The sequence below is a fragment of the Phodopus roborovskii genome, unplaced genomic scaffold (genome assembly GCF_943737965.1).
Source record: "Phodopus roborovskii unplaced genomic scaffold, PHOROB, whole genome shotgun sequence".
Lineage (NCBI taxonomy): Eukaryota > Metazoa > Chordata > Mammalia > Rodentia > Cricetidae > Phodopus > Phodopus roborovskii.
In genome coordinates, this window is record NW_026126086.1 from 36,492 (window position 1) to 53,245 (window position 16,754).

The 16,754-nt window shown below is 38.2% G+C and overlaps 1 protein-coding gene across 1 annotated transcript; it reads left to right on the forward strand.

The window, feature by feature from the left end:
* The first annotated feature begins 4,323 nt into the window (after positions 1-4,323).
* Mcts1 (MCTS1 re-initiation and release factor) lies at positions 4,324-15,344 on the forward strand. The gene is made up of 6 exons (XM_051179419.1): positions 4,324-4,601; positions 5,764-5,916; positions 6,422-6,519; positions 8,770-8,903; positions 13,525-13,592; positions 14,844-15,344. Exons 1-6 carry the CDS (start codon positions 4,591-4,593, stop codon positions 14,923-14,925), a joined length of 546 nt encoding a protein of 181 aa, XP_051035376.1. The 5' UTR covers positions 4,324-4,590; the 3' UTR covers positions 14,926-15,344.
* The last annotated feature ends 1,410 nt before the right edge of the window (positions 15,345-16,754 follow it).

Genomic DNA, 16,754 nt, shown 5'->3' on the forward strand with positions numbered 1-16,754 from the left:
AAACTTGAGGGGAAAAAGCTATTATTTCTAGTAATATGAATTTTTAGCATAATCCTTTCTTTTTTGGTTTTTGAAGCAGGGTTTTGTTGGGGACCATCACCATCCTCATAACCTCAGGTATCTGAGATAGAAAATTATTGCCTTCTAAGAAATAAACAGGATGTTCATCAAAACATTCCAAGGTACAGGCTTGCAGTTTCACAGCCAGCTGAAGAATAGCTCAGGGCTATCTCTCCTGCAGCAATTAACAGCCAATTACAGGTTAGCTAAACAACGTAGGGCATTCCTTCTACTGACCTTCTCACTCTACCTATGTGCCAGTGCCCATGCCCTGGCTACGTGCAAACCCTGCTCACATCCTGCCCACGGTCCTATATAAGCCTCCCCTGAGAAAATAAAATTTGTCAGCTTGATCAGAATATCGTCTTGCTGTCCATTTTTCATATCCCTTGTCCCCCATATTCTTCTAGGTGTTCCATGGTTCTTCGTTGACTGCCCTGCGGGTTGGGGCAGGGTTTCTGTGTGTTACAGTCCTGGCTGTCCTGAAACTCACAGTGTAGACCAGGCTGGCCTTGAATTTACAGAGGTTCACCTGCCTCTGCCTCCGGAGTGCTGGGATTAAAGGTGTGCGCCATCATCGCCTGGCAGCATAATACTGTTGAATAAGTAAGAGTAGTAGTTTTTATTTTATTTCATATGTGTATGGGTGTTCCGCCTACATGCATGCCTGGTGCTCAAGGAGTCAAGATTAGAGCATCGAAGCCCCTAGCTTCATACATGTTTATGAGCTGCTACATGGGTTCTGGGAATCAAATCCAGGTCCTCTGGAAGAGCAGCCAGTACTTTTCCACTGGGGAAACATCGCTCTAGCCACATTAATACATTTCAAATAAAAAGTTCAAGAAAAATAGTAAATTTGTCCTCTTGTTACTAATTTTGTTTTTGTATAATTTGGTTATTCTTTCGAATTTCATTCTACATTCCAACCACAGTTCTCCCTCCCACACCGCTCCTTCTCCTCTATTTGCCGCCTCTCTAGCACACCCCATTCTGTTGGATACAGTGTTTCTCTGTGTAGCCCTGTGCCATGGAAGACATTTGGTAAAACAGGTTGACCTTGAACTCAGGGGTCCATCTGCCTCTCCCTCCAAAATGCTGGGATTAAAGGCTTGTGCCACCACACCTGGTTAATTTATTTCTAATTTCTTTGCCCAACAAATTAACTCTGATTTGCTTTTAGAAACATGTACTTGTACACACAATGTTGCCGTATACAGCTACCCTGATGGCTTGGCAGCGGAAGCAAAAATAAAAAAAAAAAAAAAAAACATTCAGTAGAAACATCGAATTGTGATCTTTTTCTGGTTTAGTGATAGTGTATAGGCTGGGTAGCAACAGTAAGCCCACTTCTTCAACCAGTCATAAGGAAGGGAAACAACAGATCCTCTCTAGACAGTGTTCTGTGTCCTTGTTAGAGTAGGTGGATTGGACACACTTTCAACTTAATATTCTCAATTTATAGAGTGGGTTTTTGGGTTTGTAATCCCATGTTAAATCAAAGAGCATCTGTATAAATTCTAATGCAAATTATCTATTTTCACTAACACTAAAGTACTTACTATTGGCTGTTTCATGCTGTTGACAATGTAATTGTTGATAAACGGTAGGCTCCTGGAGTGGAGTGAGAATTGCTAGACAAGAAATAATATTTGGCAAGAAGCACATTAGCTTCATTTTTTTTTTGAGATTTTCATTTTGTAGTCAAGCTGCCATTGAACTCTCCATCTTTCTGCCTCAACTTCCATGCTTTGCTGGTGACAGAATTACATGTATGGGCCACCATGCCAGGCTGGTGGCTTCAGGTTTGCATGTTCATAAATCCAGTATTCCAAATGCTTCCATGTTGATTGATGTTAGTAATGCAGATACACATCAAGGATATTCACAAAGGACTGAATTGTAACTCAGAATACCAAATTATTAATTTACAAAGACAAACATAATTGTTCATGCAGATTTTGTTTGAAAATATCCAATTATTAAACAAAGATTGTTGGTACCCTAGAATCAAGACCAGGTAGGCATATTAATCACCAATTATTCACAAACAGTTGAACAGTTTAAATTCATAGCACATTTGTTTGGAATACATTAAAGATTCACCTCCCTGTTGAGGTCTAGAATGTTTGTCCCTAGAGAGACTGCTATTTTTGTCTTACAGATCAAGGTTCATGTGTCTCACATATTAAGTAGTGTCTGTTCAGTCTTTAATCCCCACCATTCCTCCTTTAAAAAAAACTTTCTTTTGAAGCATAATTTTGTTTTTTTTTAATAAATTGTTTTAAACAAATATACAAAGCTGAGTGTGGTGGCACATACCATTAATCCCAGTACTAGGGAGGCAGAGGCAGATGGATATCTGAATTTGAGGCCAACATAAGGAGTTGCAGGCCAGCTGGAGGCATACAGTGAACTTCTGTCTCAGACAAACAAACAACACACACCCATACAAGCAAAATTTATTTCTTCTTTTTTTAAAAAATGTATTCTACTCTTGTGTATTATATCCTGACCACCATTTCCCCCTGCCCCCTCTCCTCCCAGCACTCTGCCTCCTCCCAGCGCCCCCTCCTCAAAATCCACTCCTCCCATTTCCCTTCAGAAAATACATGGCATCACACATTACTAAACGACGAGGTACAAACCCTCATATCGAGGCTACAGTAGGACAAAAGTGGGTCCCCCAAACAGAAAAAAAAGAGTCAGAGATAGCCCCTATTCCCACTGTTAGGAGTCCTGCAAGAACACCAAGCTACGCAGCCATAACACATATATAGAGGATCTAGGTCAGATCTATACAGGCTCCCTGGTTGTCACTTTAGTCTCTATGAGCCCCTATGAGCCCTGGTTAGTTGAGACTGTCTTGTGATGTCTTGACCTTTCTGGCTCCTACAATCTTTCCTCCCTCTCTTCTGCAGGCTTTGTTAAGCTCTGCCCATTTTTGGCTGTGTTTCCATCAGTTGGTGGATGAACCCTCCCAGATGACAATTATGCTAGGCTTCCACCTAGCACAGTCTAGCAGAATATCATTAAAAATCAGCAAAATTGATTTCTTTATCTGTTTATTTAGATTATGACTATTATATTTCTGGCTTTATTATTACTGGCCTTTTTAGTCTTTAAGGAAATTACCCTCCCCCCCACCCACCCAATACTCATGGTTTCTCTGTATTTCTTTGGAGCCTGTCCTGGAACTAACTCTGTAGACCAGGCTGGCCTTGAACTCACAGAGATCCACGTGCCTCTGCCTCCTGAGTGCTGGGATTAAAGGCATGTATCACCAATACCCTGAGGAAATTACCTCATTTTTAAATATCTGTTTTGTTTTCGTTTTTAGATGAGGTCTCAAGCCACCTCCAATCCTTCAAGTGCTGTGATTACAGGCATATGTTAACCATGCCTGGTAGGAAATTGCACTTTTTGTTTGTTTTTGGAGACAGGGTTTCTCTTTGTAGCCCTGGATGTCTGGGAACTAGTTATGTAGACCAGGCTGGCCTAGAACTCAAAGATCCACCACCTACTTCTGCCTCCCAAGTGCTGGGATTAAGGGCATGCACCACCATGCCTGCTACACTCTATTTATAGTTCAGTTTCTAAGTATTAGAGTGAAGCAGGGGACAGAAACCTGGTGACTTATTTGGTAATTTTATGAGAGCACCTAGGTGTCTACTAAAAAAAATAAAAAATAGGTTGTTCGACACAAGCCTTTAATCCTAGCACTGGAAAGACAGGGGCAGGCGGATCTCTGAGTCTGAGGCCAGTCTGGTCTGCAGAACGAATTCCAGGACAGTCAAGGCTACACTCAGAAATCCTACGTCGAAAAACCTAAAAAGAAAAAAGAAAAAGGCTCAATTAAATTCAGATAAATAAATAGCTCTTAGCTTAATCATGTTAAAAAAACATAGATGAGATGTATTTGTATTAAAAGTTGTTCACTGTTTGAAATTCAAATTTAACTAGGTGTCTTGCAATTTTGTTCGCGGAACTAGACAACTTTGCCATTATTTTAACATGAGGCTATGAGTCTTGCCTAGGTTCTTGTTGCTTGGTAAGCACCAATTCACTAGGTTGCCTCAGACAGGAAACGAAAAGGAGTGGCCTTACAAACTATTTGGTGCAATAGCAGGTAGCTACAAAAAGACGGAAGAATCTTGACCCTCTTAGGAACCCGTAACTGACTCGACTGCCATAAATGCTGCTTTGATTGACTCCCTCCCTCCTCCATTCTTCTCCAGCAACCGGAAAGAATTGCGCGATCACTTCTTCCTTCTGAAGTCCCGCCCTTTTGTCTGTCCCCAATGGAGAATAAGCTGTTACTCAAAAGGAGGCGACAAAAGCCTCAACGTGGAGTTGAGAGGAGCGGAAGTAGTCAGATTTCGCAGGGCCGTAAAGCGAATAGTGTTTTCACCTTCCGGGCAACGACAGCAGATCCGACTGTCAGTGCCGGTTTTCTTCGTGCCGGACCCTTCCTAATTCAATTTCCTTCCCATTCCGGGCCCTTCCCTAGCGTCGCCCCCTTCACCTTGGATCATGTTCAAGAAGTAAGGACACGTGTGGCCTCCATCGGCTGCTCACAAAGGCGGTGGGGGTGGGGGTGGGGAAGAGGGCGAGAGCAAAGGTCCTCTTTCTCTCTCCCCCGCCCCTACCATCCTGAATCCTTAAGGTTTTTTCTTTCTTTCTTTTTTTAAATATATATATATATTCACTCAGGACTTGGAACACTTTAACCTTTTCATCTCTAGTCCTCGATCGGGGTCTGCTCCCATTTTCTTTCTCCTTAACCCTGTTCTGCCCCCTCCGGCAGTGCTATCATCCATTCCTAGGTTTCTACCAATCACATCCTTGCACTGTGATTTAGGGGCACATCCTCCTTAGCTGAGAGGAGAGCCCTGCACTCGCTGCCATATGCTTATTAGTTACGAACTGAAAAGGGGAAGGCTTGACTTCCTGGGTCATGGCTGCGAAGGAGTCTGGGTGACAGGAAGCAAGCAGCCAGTCAAACCTATTGCTTAGCTGCCAGATTAACCTTGTCTTGAACACAACGTGATAACCCTGTGTGCTAGTCAGTGTAAGGAAGACAAAATTATTTGGAAACCTACCTACCCAGTGGGTTTATTTTCCAGACTTGATAAACGCAAAAGACAAAGGGGGAACATGGGAAAAGGAAGGTGGGTTTGTGCATGAAAATCTGAGCAAATCTTGATATGGACCTCAAAATCATCACCACCACTCCTTAAAAAAAAAAAAAAAAGAAACTCAGCAGACTACGTAACCTGCCAGGACTCATTCTTTTGTTCTGCTTGGGTTGGTCTTTTGTATTTTAATGTGTGAGGTTTAATTTCGATAAAAAACAAACAACAAACAAACAAAACCCAGCCTAGTTATTATTATTATTATTATGGATGCGAGTCTATTTTTTTTCCTTTGGCAAGAATTTTCAGTAAAAGGCTTTGTGTAGCTGACAATGGATTCTAGCATAACAATTGCTCTGCCCCTATTAATTGCAGCATGCATGGCAGTTTATTCTAATACTGTCTTAAAACATTGGTTTTGTATTGTATAAGACAAAAGCAATTTACTTCATAGTTATTTTAAGCATGGGTACTTACTTGGGAATAGATGATTAATTAGAACCTTACTTTTAGATTTTCTGATTCTCCTGCTTAGCAATGCCCTTTTTTTCCTTCAAAATTCATTTGCCAGATTTGATGAAAAAGAAAATGTGTCCAACTGCATCCAGTTGAAAACCTCGGTTATTAAGGGTATTAAAAATCAATTGATAGAGCAATTTCCAGGTATTGAGCCATGGCTTAATCAAATCATGCCTAAGAAAGATCCTGTGAAAATTGTCCGATGGTAAGTCCTTGTTTTTCTCTATGTAAAGATTAGAGTAGCTGAATATCATGTTAGATTGTTCTCATTCTAAATGGAAATTATTTCCACATTAGCTATAGAGTAATGATGAGAACAGACAGAATGAAGTCTAAACTTGTCAATATTTCTATCTTCAAATCTTATCTAAATATATGAAGAATATGTATTGTTTTATTAAAGACTTGGTTTTACTTATATTTGAACTTATTTCAGCTTGCTCTTGAGAGATTTGTTTTATTACTTGACAATGTAATTATAATAATAAAATGTGGAATGAAATTGGCAGTAGCAGGTCAAATTTCTTCTCTATCCTCTTTGGTTTTCTCTGCTGGATGGGTATTTTTTTTAAATCAGGATCTTTACTGGATTAGTAAACTTAATGTATCTTTTTATGTGGTTATTTCATGTTATAATTTTTAATGGGATGACTTACATTCATTTTTGAAGGAAAATATCTAACTTGGTACTGGTGATATTTCTCTTACAGCCATGAACATATAGAAATCCTAACAGTAAATGGGGAATTACTGTTTTTTAGACAAAGAGAAGGGCCTTTTTATCCAACCTTGAGATTACTTCATAAATGTAAGTCTTGGTAGAAATATACATTTGGGAATATAAATACACAAAAAGAGTTGAAAACTATAGGAATGAAAAGTGACTTCTGATAGTTTGTTATTTATTAGTGCTAAGTAATAAGGAACATAAAAGTAAAGTGTATTCTCATCTTGTGGTAAGGCTGAAAAATGCAAATTCTCTTATGTATTAGAGAAAGCCCTCTCCCTACAAAAAAGCACCCATTAGTTCAGCCATTCAATAAAAGCCTGGTGTGGTGGCTCACAGATGTAATCACAGAGCTTAGGAAGCTGACCCAAGAGACTGACACAATTTTGAGGCCAGCCTGGGCTACCAGGTGTTACCCTGGCCCCAAACAAACAAAGACCCCAGAAATATTAATTCAGTAATTATTTAGTGAACTTTCTATATGGTTGGCTCTAGGTGCTAGCTACTAAGAAGTACAGTTGTAAGCAAGATAGACTTAGTCCCTTGTCCTTATTGTAGTTGAAAGAGTGTACCACCATGTATTTGTAAACATATATATTCATAAACTGATAAGGGCTTTGAAAATTTTTGTTTTACATTTGTTACTAGAGTTCCCTAATAGATATAATTCTGTGTGTGGAAAAGCATTTCATAAATGCGGAAGTCTTATTTATTACTGATTGAGTACATGAACAGATGTCATGAAATCAAATAATGCTTATTTCATTCATACATTTACAAATTGTTAGAATGACTATATTACAAAAATTGAAGGAAGATATAATCGAATGAGCAAGAACTTTTCAAATGGGAACTAAGTTTTCGGCTTTTTAGGTATTGTTGTCAAGAGGCAGAAGGAAAGGTAGTGACTTACAGGCTCTGTTGATGATGGGTAGTGGTTATTGAATTTATCTCCTTGTAAAAACAAATTCATTAAATCACAAGGAGATACATTTTAATTGCCTGGTATTGTAGAGGTTAGGAATTGTAAAACTGTTTGGCAAATCTTTAAGCAGGTGAAATGATTTAATATTTATAAAACTAATTATAATTATCCAATTAAGCATTGATTTTTATTTTTAGGTTAAGACCTGATAGAAATTAAATTTAGATGTAGTGGGAATAAGTTTTTTTTGTTGTTACTGTTCTTTGAGACAAGCACTAGGTAACAAAGGCTGGTTTCGTACTTCTAATTCTCCTGCCTCTACCTCCTAGATGCTGGGATTATAAAGCTGTACCACCATACCTAGCTACTGTCATTATTTCTAAGTAGCTTAGAGAAGTTTAAAAACTATTCTTTTAGGGGCTGGAGAGATGATTTAGCAATAAAGAGCATTGGCTGCTCTTCCCGAGGTCCTGAGTTCAATTCCCAGCACCCACATGGTGGTTCACAACCATCTTTGTCCCATGGGATCTAATGCCCTCTTCTGGTGTGCATACATTCAGACAAAACACACATATACATAGAATATATACCTAAGTAAATTTTTAATAAAACCTCCAGTCACCATGTAAAAGCCTCTAGAAAGTCTTTAATAAGTTATTGGTATATACAGGCAGATACATTCTTTTAAGATTACAAAAAATGATCATACACACATAATTGTGGGCATTCACAGGAATAGGAAACTAGTTTTACATGCTTTGCCAGACACATAATGTCAAGTGTCTATTGTTTACTATCATACAAAATAAATAAATTTACTGCTATAAATATCTCCTATGGTCTACCTAGATTTTTTTTTTTTTTGAGACAGGGTTTCTCTGTGTTATAGCCCTAGTTGTCCTACCCAACATACTGCGCATCTCTCCATTTTATTTTTTGTTTTGTTTTGTTTTTTGAGACAAGGTTTCTCTGTGTAGCTTTGGAGCCTGTCCTGGAACTCCCTCTGTAGACCAGGCTGGCCTCAAACTCACAGAGATCTGCCTGTCTCTGTCTCCCTAGTGCTGGGATTAAGACATGCGCCATCACTGTACAGCTCTATCTCCATTTTCTTTAGGGCAGACCCAGTAGAGTTCCTGGGTCAAAGAGTCTTTTTAAGGCTTTTAATGTATGCTGCTAAGTCATTCCAATGGAAGCTTATACCCATTTGCAAACGTTGTAGCAGTCTATTAGGATGTGTATTCCTATACTCTTTTCTTGAAAGTATCAACTTTGTCATTAAAGGGCAGTGGTTTGGCTTTTATTGTGCAAATATAAGAGTACTATAATTTTGGAAAATACTTGTGTATGTTTTTTGCCATTATCTTGAGTCTTCACTCATACTAATTTATATATTTCTTCTCTTGTAGATCCTTTTATCTTGCCACATCAGCAGGTTGATAAAGGAGCCATCAAATTTGTCCTCAGTGGAGCAAATATCATGTGTCCTGGCTTAACTTCTCCTGGAGCTAAGCTTTATCCTGCTGCTGTAGATACTATTGTTGTATCCTTCCCAGGGTTTAACCATTGAAAATTGTTCATTGTATTCTTGCCATTGCTGAAAGATGTATCATCCAGGAGAATCTTACATGTGCTTTTAATTTTTATTAGTATTTTCTCAAAATCTTATGGAGAGCCACCTGCCTCTCTGTCCCAAGTGCTGCAATTAAAGGCATGTGCCACCACCAATGAGCTGGCTACCCTTTTTCAATTTTTTTTTCAGTTAAGTTTTTTTTAAAAAAACATTTTGACACATGTGTACAATGTATTATAGTCATACTCCCTCCTCTTACCCCCAATAAAATTCTCTGTCTTTTTTTTTTTTTTTTTTTTTTTTTGAGATAGAGTCTTACTATGTAGCTTTGGCTGGCCTAGAGTGTGTACTGTAGATTAGGCTGACCAGGAACTCACAAAGGTCTGCCTACCTCTACCTCCCGAGTTTGATGGTATGTGCCACAATATCCAGTTATCTTTTCTTTTTCTTTCTTTCTTTCTTTCTTTTTTTTTCCTGAGACAGGTTCTTACTATATATCCCTGACTGGTTTAGATTTTACTATGTAACTATGAGGCTATCCTTGACTTTGTTATAATCTTGCGTCTGCCTCTTGGGTGCTGGCATTACAGATGTTTACCACTACTCCCAGTTCCCTTCTTTTTTTGACAGTCTTAAATTGAATTTACTATGTAGCCAACACTACTAGTCTTGAACTCCTTATTCATGGGTCATGCATGAGATTACTGGCATATATTGTCATGTATGATTCCTTATTAAATTTCATTTTGAGACTTTATTTCTCTGTGTAATAGCTCTGGTTGTCCTGGAACTAACTCTCTAGACCAGGCTGGCTTCGAACTCACAGAGCTCCACCTGTTTCTGCCTTCCAAGTGCTGGAATTAAAGGTTTTTCACTACCATCTCCTGGCCCTTTTTTATGTCTTTAATTTTTTTTTCTTGTGTGTGTGTGGTAAGTGAACAACTTTCAGGGTTCAATTCTCTTTGTACTTGGGCTAGAACTCAGCTTATAGGTCTGTATCTTAAGCACATCTACCTTCTGAACCATCTTGCCCTCCCTTTTTATTTCTTGATGGTAACTTATGTTTCATTTTATGTGGATTCATAGAAGCTAATTGAAAAGTTATGGGGAGTTCCAGAGTCACTGCAGCCTGTTTATGCCCCTTGATCAGACATGGGATACAGTCTGACACTTGATTATGAATAGGTTATAGGTGATAGGATTGGATCCTCTTTTAACTTGCCACATTTAGTTTGACTATCTAGATATAGTGGAGTAAAAGCATTCAAGAAGGAACTGAATTGAGGTTGCAGGTATAGTTTTTCATATGTCAAGCAGCAACTTTGTATTTAGGAGGAATACCAGAAGCCCTCAACATTTATTTTAAAAATTCACTCTGTGTGTGTGATGTTATCTTGTGCTATGTAGTCTGGATTAGCCTGGAACTCAAGAGGTAGCCCAGGATGGCCTTTAATCTTCCTGTCTCAGTGTCCCAGTGCTGGGCTTTCAAGTATCCATTACTGCACCTAGCCTAAAAATGGACTTTTATATGGTTGGTTTGGAGCAGAGAACATATTTTCTCTAAGAGAAATGTGTATTTTTATATTTAAAAATAATCTTGATATGCAACACAAGCTAGCCATGAACGTTGTGATCCTCTTAGTTCAGCTTTACCAAGTACTAGGATTGCAGGTGAGCATCACTACTCATCACACACACACACACACACACACACACACACACACAGAGAGAGACAGAGAGAGACAGAGAGAATGTTTTAAGATTTTAATATACTCAACTTTAAAATATTTAAATAGAATCTTTTGAGAAAAAGGCCTAGTCTTGAATTCTTGCTGATTTGCCTGTACCAGCTCTCAAGTGTTGGATCATAGGCATGAGCCATGTCTGGCTAGGGCTTTTATTTGTTATTTTGAGACAGGGTCTCTCTTACATAGTCCTAGATGTCCTGGAACTTATATGTGAACCAGGCTTCCCTCATGGAGTTCTGCCTGCCTCTGCCTCCTATGTACTGGGATTAAAGGCTTGCACCACCACTCCTGGCTAAGGATGAATTTTTAAATATAGCTCATTTTAGAAGGACTGTATGGCCCCCGGATTAAATGTCTTAGTTTGTGTTTTTACAGGCCTCATTAGAAAAGAAGGTGGCAGGTAATATTAATGAATGCAATAGGTCAAATAAATGCATTTAGAGACGCTGCAATGTAGCTTCAAACAAGGAACAAGTGAGACCTTAAGAAATAACCACAGGCTGGGTGTTGGTGGCACATGCCTATAATCCCAGCACTCAGGGAAGCAGAGGCAAGCAGATCTCTATGAGTTTGAGGTAGCCTGGTCTAAAGAGAGAGTTCCTGGACAGCCAGGGCTACACAGAGAAACCCTGTTTTGAAAAGCCACTCCCCCCCCAAAAAAAAAAAGAACAGAAGACGAAGAAAGAAAAAAAATAACAACAGGAACGAAACAAGTAATAAAACCTATTCAACTTTTTTAAAAAAATGCACATGGATCTGGAAGTTGTGGTGTATACCTGTATTCCTACCACCTGGGAAGCTGAGATAGGATAAGTACCATGAGTTCAAGGCCAGGCAGGAGTACATGAGAATTTGCTTCAAAAATCAAACCACAAGTAGAAGAACTAGTGACAAACAGATAGCTTCAAATCAAGGAATCGTCTTCATGTACAGCATATCTTGTTATGCTGGGCTTTTTATTCGTTTTGAGACAGTGTTTCACTATGTAGCCCTGGCTGGCAAAGAAGTTGCTTTGTAGCCCTGGCTGACCTCAAATTCAACTGAGATTTTGCCTCTGTGTCTTAAACTTTGGAAGTAAGGGTGTGACCACCACATTTGACCATGCTTGTCTTTCCGGCCATGATCACAGTTAATGAACCCTATTATCATCTTTGTCTAGGGGTTGCTAGGGAGGAAACCCACTTTTCTTTTACTGGTTTGTTTTTGAAACAGGCTCTCATGCAGCTCAAGCTGGCCTGGAGCTCTTGATCTTCCTGCCTCTACTTCCCAACTGCTGGAGTGTGTGCTCTCATATCTTGCCTCTTCCCCCATCACCCATTTCAGGGTCTTATTAGGTAGTACAGACTGGTTTTGAATTCACAATCCTGCTCCAGCCTCCTAGGTGTCGATATTACAGAGGTGCACCATACAGTTTAAAGGTTATATTTATTCCATGTATAGGATAAAGTGATTCTGCATCATTTCCATTTTGCAGCAATATTTGATATATATTATCGATTAAATAGGTTTTTGTCCATTAGGGCAGGAGTCCATCTTCTGCTTTGTCATAGAGTGTTCATTTGCCTCAGTTTGAGAAAAGGTATAGTAATTGATGGAATCAAGGAAATCACTGTGGAGTGTTGGGATGCATTTAAAGGTGTGTCTTAACTGGATATGGTGGCTTACACCTGTAATTCCAGCCCTTAGAAGGCTGAATTTGAGGCCAGCCTCAAAAACAAAAATAAAAACATAAAAATACCAGGTTGTAGTGGTAGATACATGATTTTAGGGCTCAGGAGGATCTTTGTGAATTTGAAACCCTCCTGGTCTACATTGTATCAGATCAGCCTGGGCTACATAGTGTGACACTATCTTGCATTGTGTGCTTTGTGCTCAAGAGAAGGCTTTCCCCTTTGTGGCATTTATACCCAAAGGATAGAATAAGTTGTGTATGTGTTAGACACATTGTATTGATGTAGATACTAGTGATATGCTAGGTGCTCAAATATTTGTGCTACACTGAATGGACCACTGCAAAGCCAATGGAGAGAAGTATTCTATGATAATATAGTTACCTTTTGTGTTTATAGATTTAAACAGTGGTATATTTTCAGTTCTGGATTTTTCCTTGACTGGAAAAATTTCCTAGTACTTAAACTTTACCTTCACCCCTCTATCCCCTTTTGGAGATGCAGTTTCACTCATTTGAAATAACAGATTTACAGGAATAGAAAACAATAGTAGAGATTCTGTGTATATTTGAACTCAAAACAAACATTGCAGCATAAAACAAAAACTTCAAAGGATAACGAAAATCATTGTTTCTATTGTATAAAGGTTGTAACTGTTACAAGGGCCTCTTCAAGACACAATGGAAATGTGTATTTTTTTGAGACAGTCTTGCAATGTAACTTAGAACTGACCTTAAACTAGCTATGTAGCTCAGGCTCTCCTGAAAATTATGGTTTTCCTTCCATAACTTGTATCTTGTTCAGCTGGGAACATAAATATTATCTTATGTGTTATTTATATAAAGCCATCATTTGGTGGCGGAAATAGCTAAAACAGTTGACATATATTTCACAGATTTTAGTATTTATCTGCAATACGTTTTATCTTCATCTTGCCTGTCTTTCTGGTTTGGTTCAAAAAAGGTGCAGTACTGATATTTGGCTTGAAACTATAAAGTGATTGACTTATTTGGGATTTATTGTATGTTTATATTGTACCCAAAGACCCCTAGGTTCCTGCTCTCACGGAGTGGTCTAGGAGAGGACAAAAGATGGGTCGAACAGCAAAACAACCATTGTTTCTCACATTTCCCTTTCCCAAATTGAGAAATAGTTTTCTTAGCTTGTTTTCAGGCAATCATGGCAGAAGGAAAGCAGCATGCTTTGTGTGTTGGCGTCATGAAGATGTCTGCAGAAGATATGTAAGTCTCACTTTAGGCTCCCTTAACTGAAATATGAGTGGTAGCTCAGGAAGCATCAGTTACAGGTGAAGTTTGAGGTTATTCATACCACATCTTATAAGTATCTAAGCAAACAAGCACATTTCTTACTTTTCCCAACAATCAGGAATCCATTACAACTCCTTTTGTTGTCAGGGTTACATTCTTAAGCATTTTGAAATGAAACATGTGCTAAAACAGGTGTTTTGTATCTATGTGTGTGATACTTTAGGATTTTCTCTTTAGTATCTACATTAAATTGGTGATAAAGGGTGTGTATTTTATTGCTAGTTTTGAAAACACACATACAGCTGGGTGTAATAGCACATGACTATAGTCCTAGCACTTGGGAGGTGGAGGCAGGGGGATTGTGAGTTTGAGGCTACTTGGGATTTCAAAATCAGACTGTCTCAAAAATATAATGTACTATACACTATTTTACACTCTGATCTGTTGATAGAAAAAAAAATGTAGCATGTTTCTAACTTACATAACCAAAATTCTACTAATTTTGCTTTGAGATTTAGTGTGTTGATGTTTGCCTATTTTGTTGGTATTATTCTGTTTGCTTACTTGTTAGACTGGTAAAGTCAGTATTTTTTTTTTTTTTCTGGGCTTTTTTTCTCCCCCAAGACGAGGTTTCTTTGTGTTGCCTAAGCTGTCCTGGACTTCACTCTGTAGACCAGGCTGGCCTCAGATCACAAAAAGCCACCTGCCTCTGTCTCTTGAGTTCTGGGATTAAAGGCATTCACTACAAACCCTGTTATTTATTTATTTATTTATTTATTTATTTATTTATTTATTTATTTGAGAGGGTTTCTTGTAGTCTATGTTGATCTTCAACTCACCATGCAGTTGAGGATTACCTTGAATTCCTGATCTGCCTTCATTCCTTGGATTATGGTTGTGTGTTATCACACCCAGCTTTAGAATAACTTTGAATATTAATTTCAAGCATGATTATGTTTCTTAATGGTGGAGTACTTGTGTAACATTCTTTAAGGCCCTGGGTTTGATTCTGTAGTATCACAAAAAACTAAAAGAAAGTCAGATCAACCCAATCCCAAAACCCCACAAACGTAGTTTAATGTAGACAATAATATAATAGCAGTACATTTCTTACATGTTGCTTAATGATTATAAAGTAGCAAGACACTTTGGATTGGGTTTCTCATGAATGAATAAGCCTATAAAAGCCTATAAAACCTGTTTATGTATTTTTTCTTCCTACAGTGAGAAAGTCAACAAAGGAATTGGCATTGAAAATATCCATTATTTAAATGATGGGCTGTGGCATATGAAGACATATAAATGAGCATCAAGAGGAATTTGCTTGGGCTAAATATGGATATTGTGCTATATCTGTGTTTGTGTCTGTGTGTGACAGCATGAAGGCAAAGCCTCTGTGGTTATGCTGAATAAATTCTGTGGATGCTAAAATTCTGTTAGCTTCAAAATTATTTTAACTTAAATACAAATTATAATTGGGTAGCAAACTTGGACATTAAAAGGTACCTGGTAAGTAACTCAGCAGACAACTCAATGTCCGATTTAGGTTAATGATATAAGATTGGTAAATGTATTTGCCAGTTTTTGGTGGATACCTAGATAGTTTGTCTGGAAGCTAGATTTGGAATTTTGTTCCATTATTCAGAGGCACCCAGAAGTGTTCCCTTGTTTGTGTGTTTGTTGTTGTTTTAAATTTCCCTAGGAAATGTTCCAAACATACTCTAAAATATTAATAATAGTGCAACAGACTTAACTTCCTTCATCAGCCTGCTTTATGACCAATCTTACTTTACTTATGCTTCAGTCTTCTTCCGTGTTCCCCAGTTACTGTGAAGCAAATCTTGGCTTATTTCACCTGTAACTACTTTAATATGTATCTTTAAAAAGATAGTCTTTAAAAAAATATAACCACAATTCCCTGAAAATGCTTAAAATTTTATTTTCTAATATGATCAACTATCTAAAAAGTGTCAGAGTCCCTCAATTGTCTCTTTCCAAGTTTTATAAACTGTTAGTTTCCTTGAGTTAAGGACCAGACAAGATTCTTTTTTTTTTTTTTTTTTTTTTTTTTTTTTTTTGCTGTTGTTATTTATCAAGACAGGATTTTTCTCTGTAGCTTTGGAGTCTGTCCTGGAACTCACTCTGTAGACCAGGCTGGCCTTGATTTCACAGAGATCCACATCCCTCTGCCTCCCCAGTGTTGGGATTAAAGGCATGTGCCACCAATGCCCGGCTCCTTTTATCTTTTTAAATAATTTAAGAAATGTAGTTTTGTCTTAAGTGATTCCCATGTTCTTTATTTCCCCCCCATTGTTTCAGTGCCCCTTGTATAGGAATATATAGTATACAATCCTGTAAAAAACAGGTTTCGTCACATTAAGGTTCATTTATAGTGCCTTCTCTTAAGTCAAATCATGCCATGAGATATTTAAACCATCAGCTTTGTGTTCTATTATATTCCCTGCAAAATGTATATGTCCTATCCTAAGAGCAATGGACCACCTATAGAAAGAATAGTAGTATGTTTTGGAATTAAAAGAATACTTGCGAATGTTAGTGCTAAAGGCCCTTCCTCTCAGTGACTTTGTTATGCTAGTGTCTCAGCCATCTCTTCAGGTTGTTTACCAATCTTGACCTGTGATTTTATTTTTCAGATGGATACAGACATTTACAAGATTGTGGTGACCGTGTTACAGTTAGAAGTTGGTGAGAATGGTGAGGGTGGATAGTAAAGAGAGACCATTCAGCTGGCTGTTCTAGCTGGGCCTCCCGGGATATTACATAGGTGAATACAGATGTAAGATCTGATACTCGCATTGGCAAGTCATTTCCTACTGATGGACTATGTGTAAGACTTGGAGATTTCCCAGTTAGAATATAAATATATTAATTTGTGTAATGGGCCTACATAGGGGAAACAATTAGTAAAAAAGGAGGTTCTTGGTAAATACAGAGAGCAAAGAAGGTTGGTAACTTGGGATAATTCTGGGCTGGGGTAAGGCTTGGAGAATTTTCCCTGCTTCTTCCTGAATTGGAATGTTTCTCACTGCCAAAATCTTGTCTTTCCTAACCTGTAGAGATGCCCTGATATTTTGCTTCCTATATCCTTTTCAAGTTTTATATCTAATATTTTCC

Bases quoted from the DNA above. Each gene is read 5' to 3' on its own strand.
- Mcts1 (XM_051179419.1), top strand. The intron at 5,917-6,421 runs GTAAGTCCTTGT...TTTCTCTTACAG, and splicing joins CCTGTGAAAATTGTCCGATG to CCATGAACATATAGAAATCC. The intron at 6,520-8,769 runs GTAAGTCTTGGT...CTTCTCTTGTAG, and splicing joins CTTGAGATTACTTCATAAAT to ATCCTTTTATCTTGCCACAT.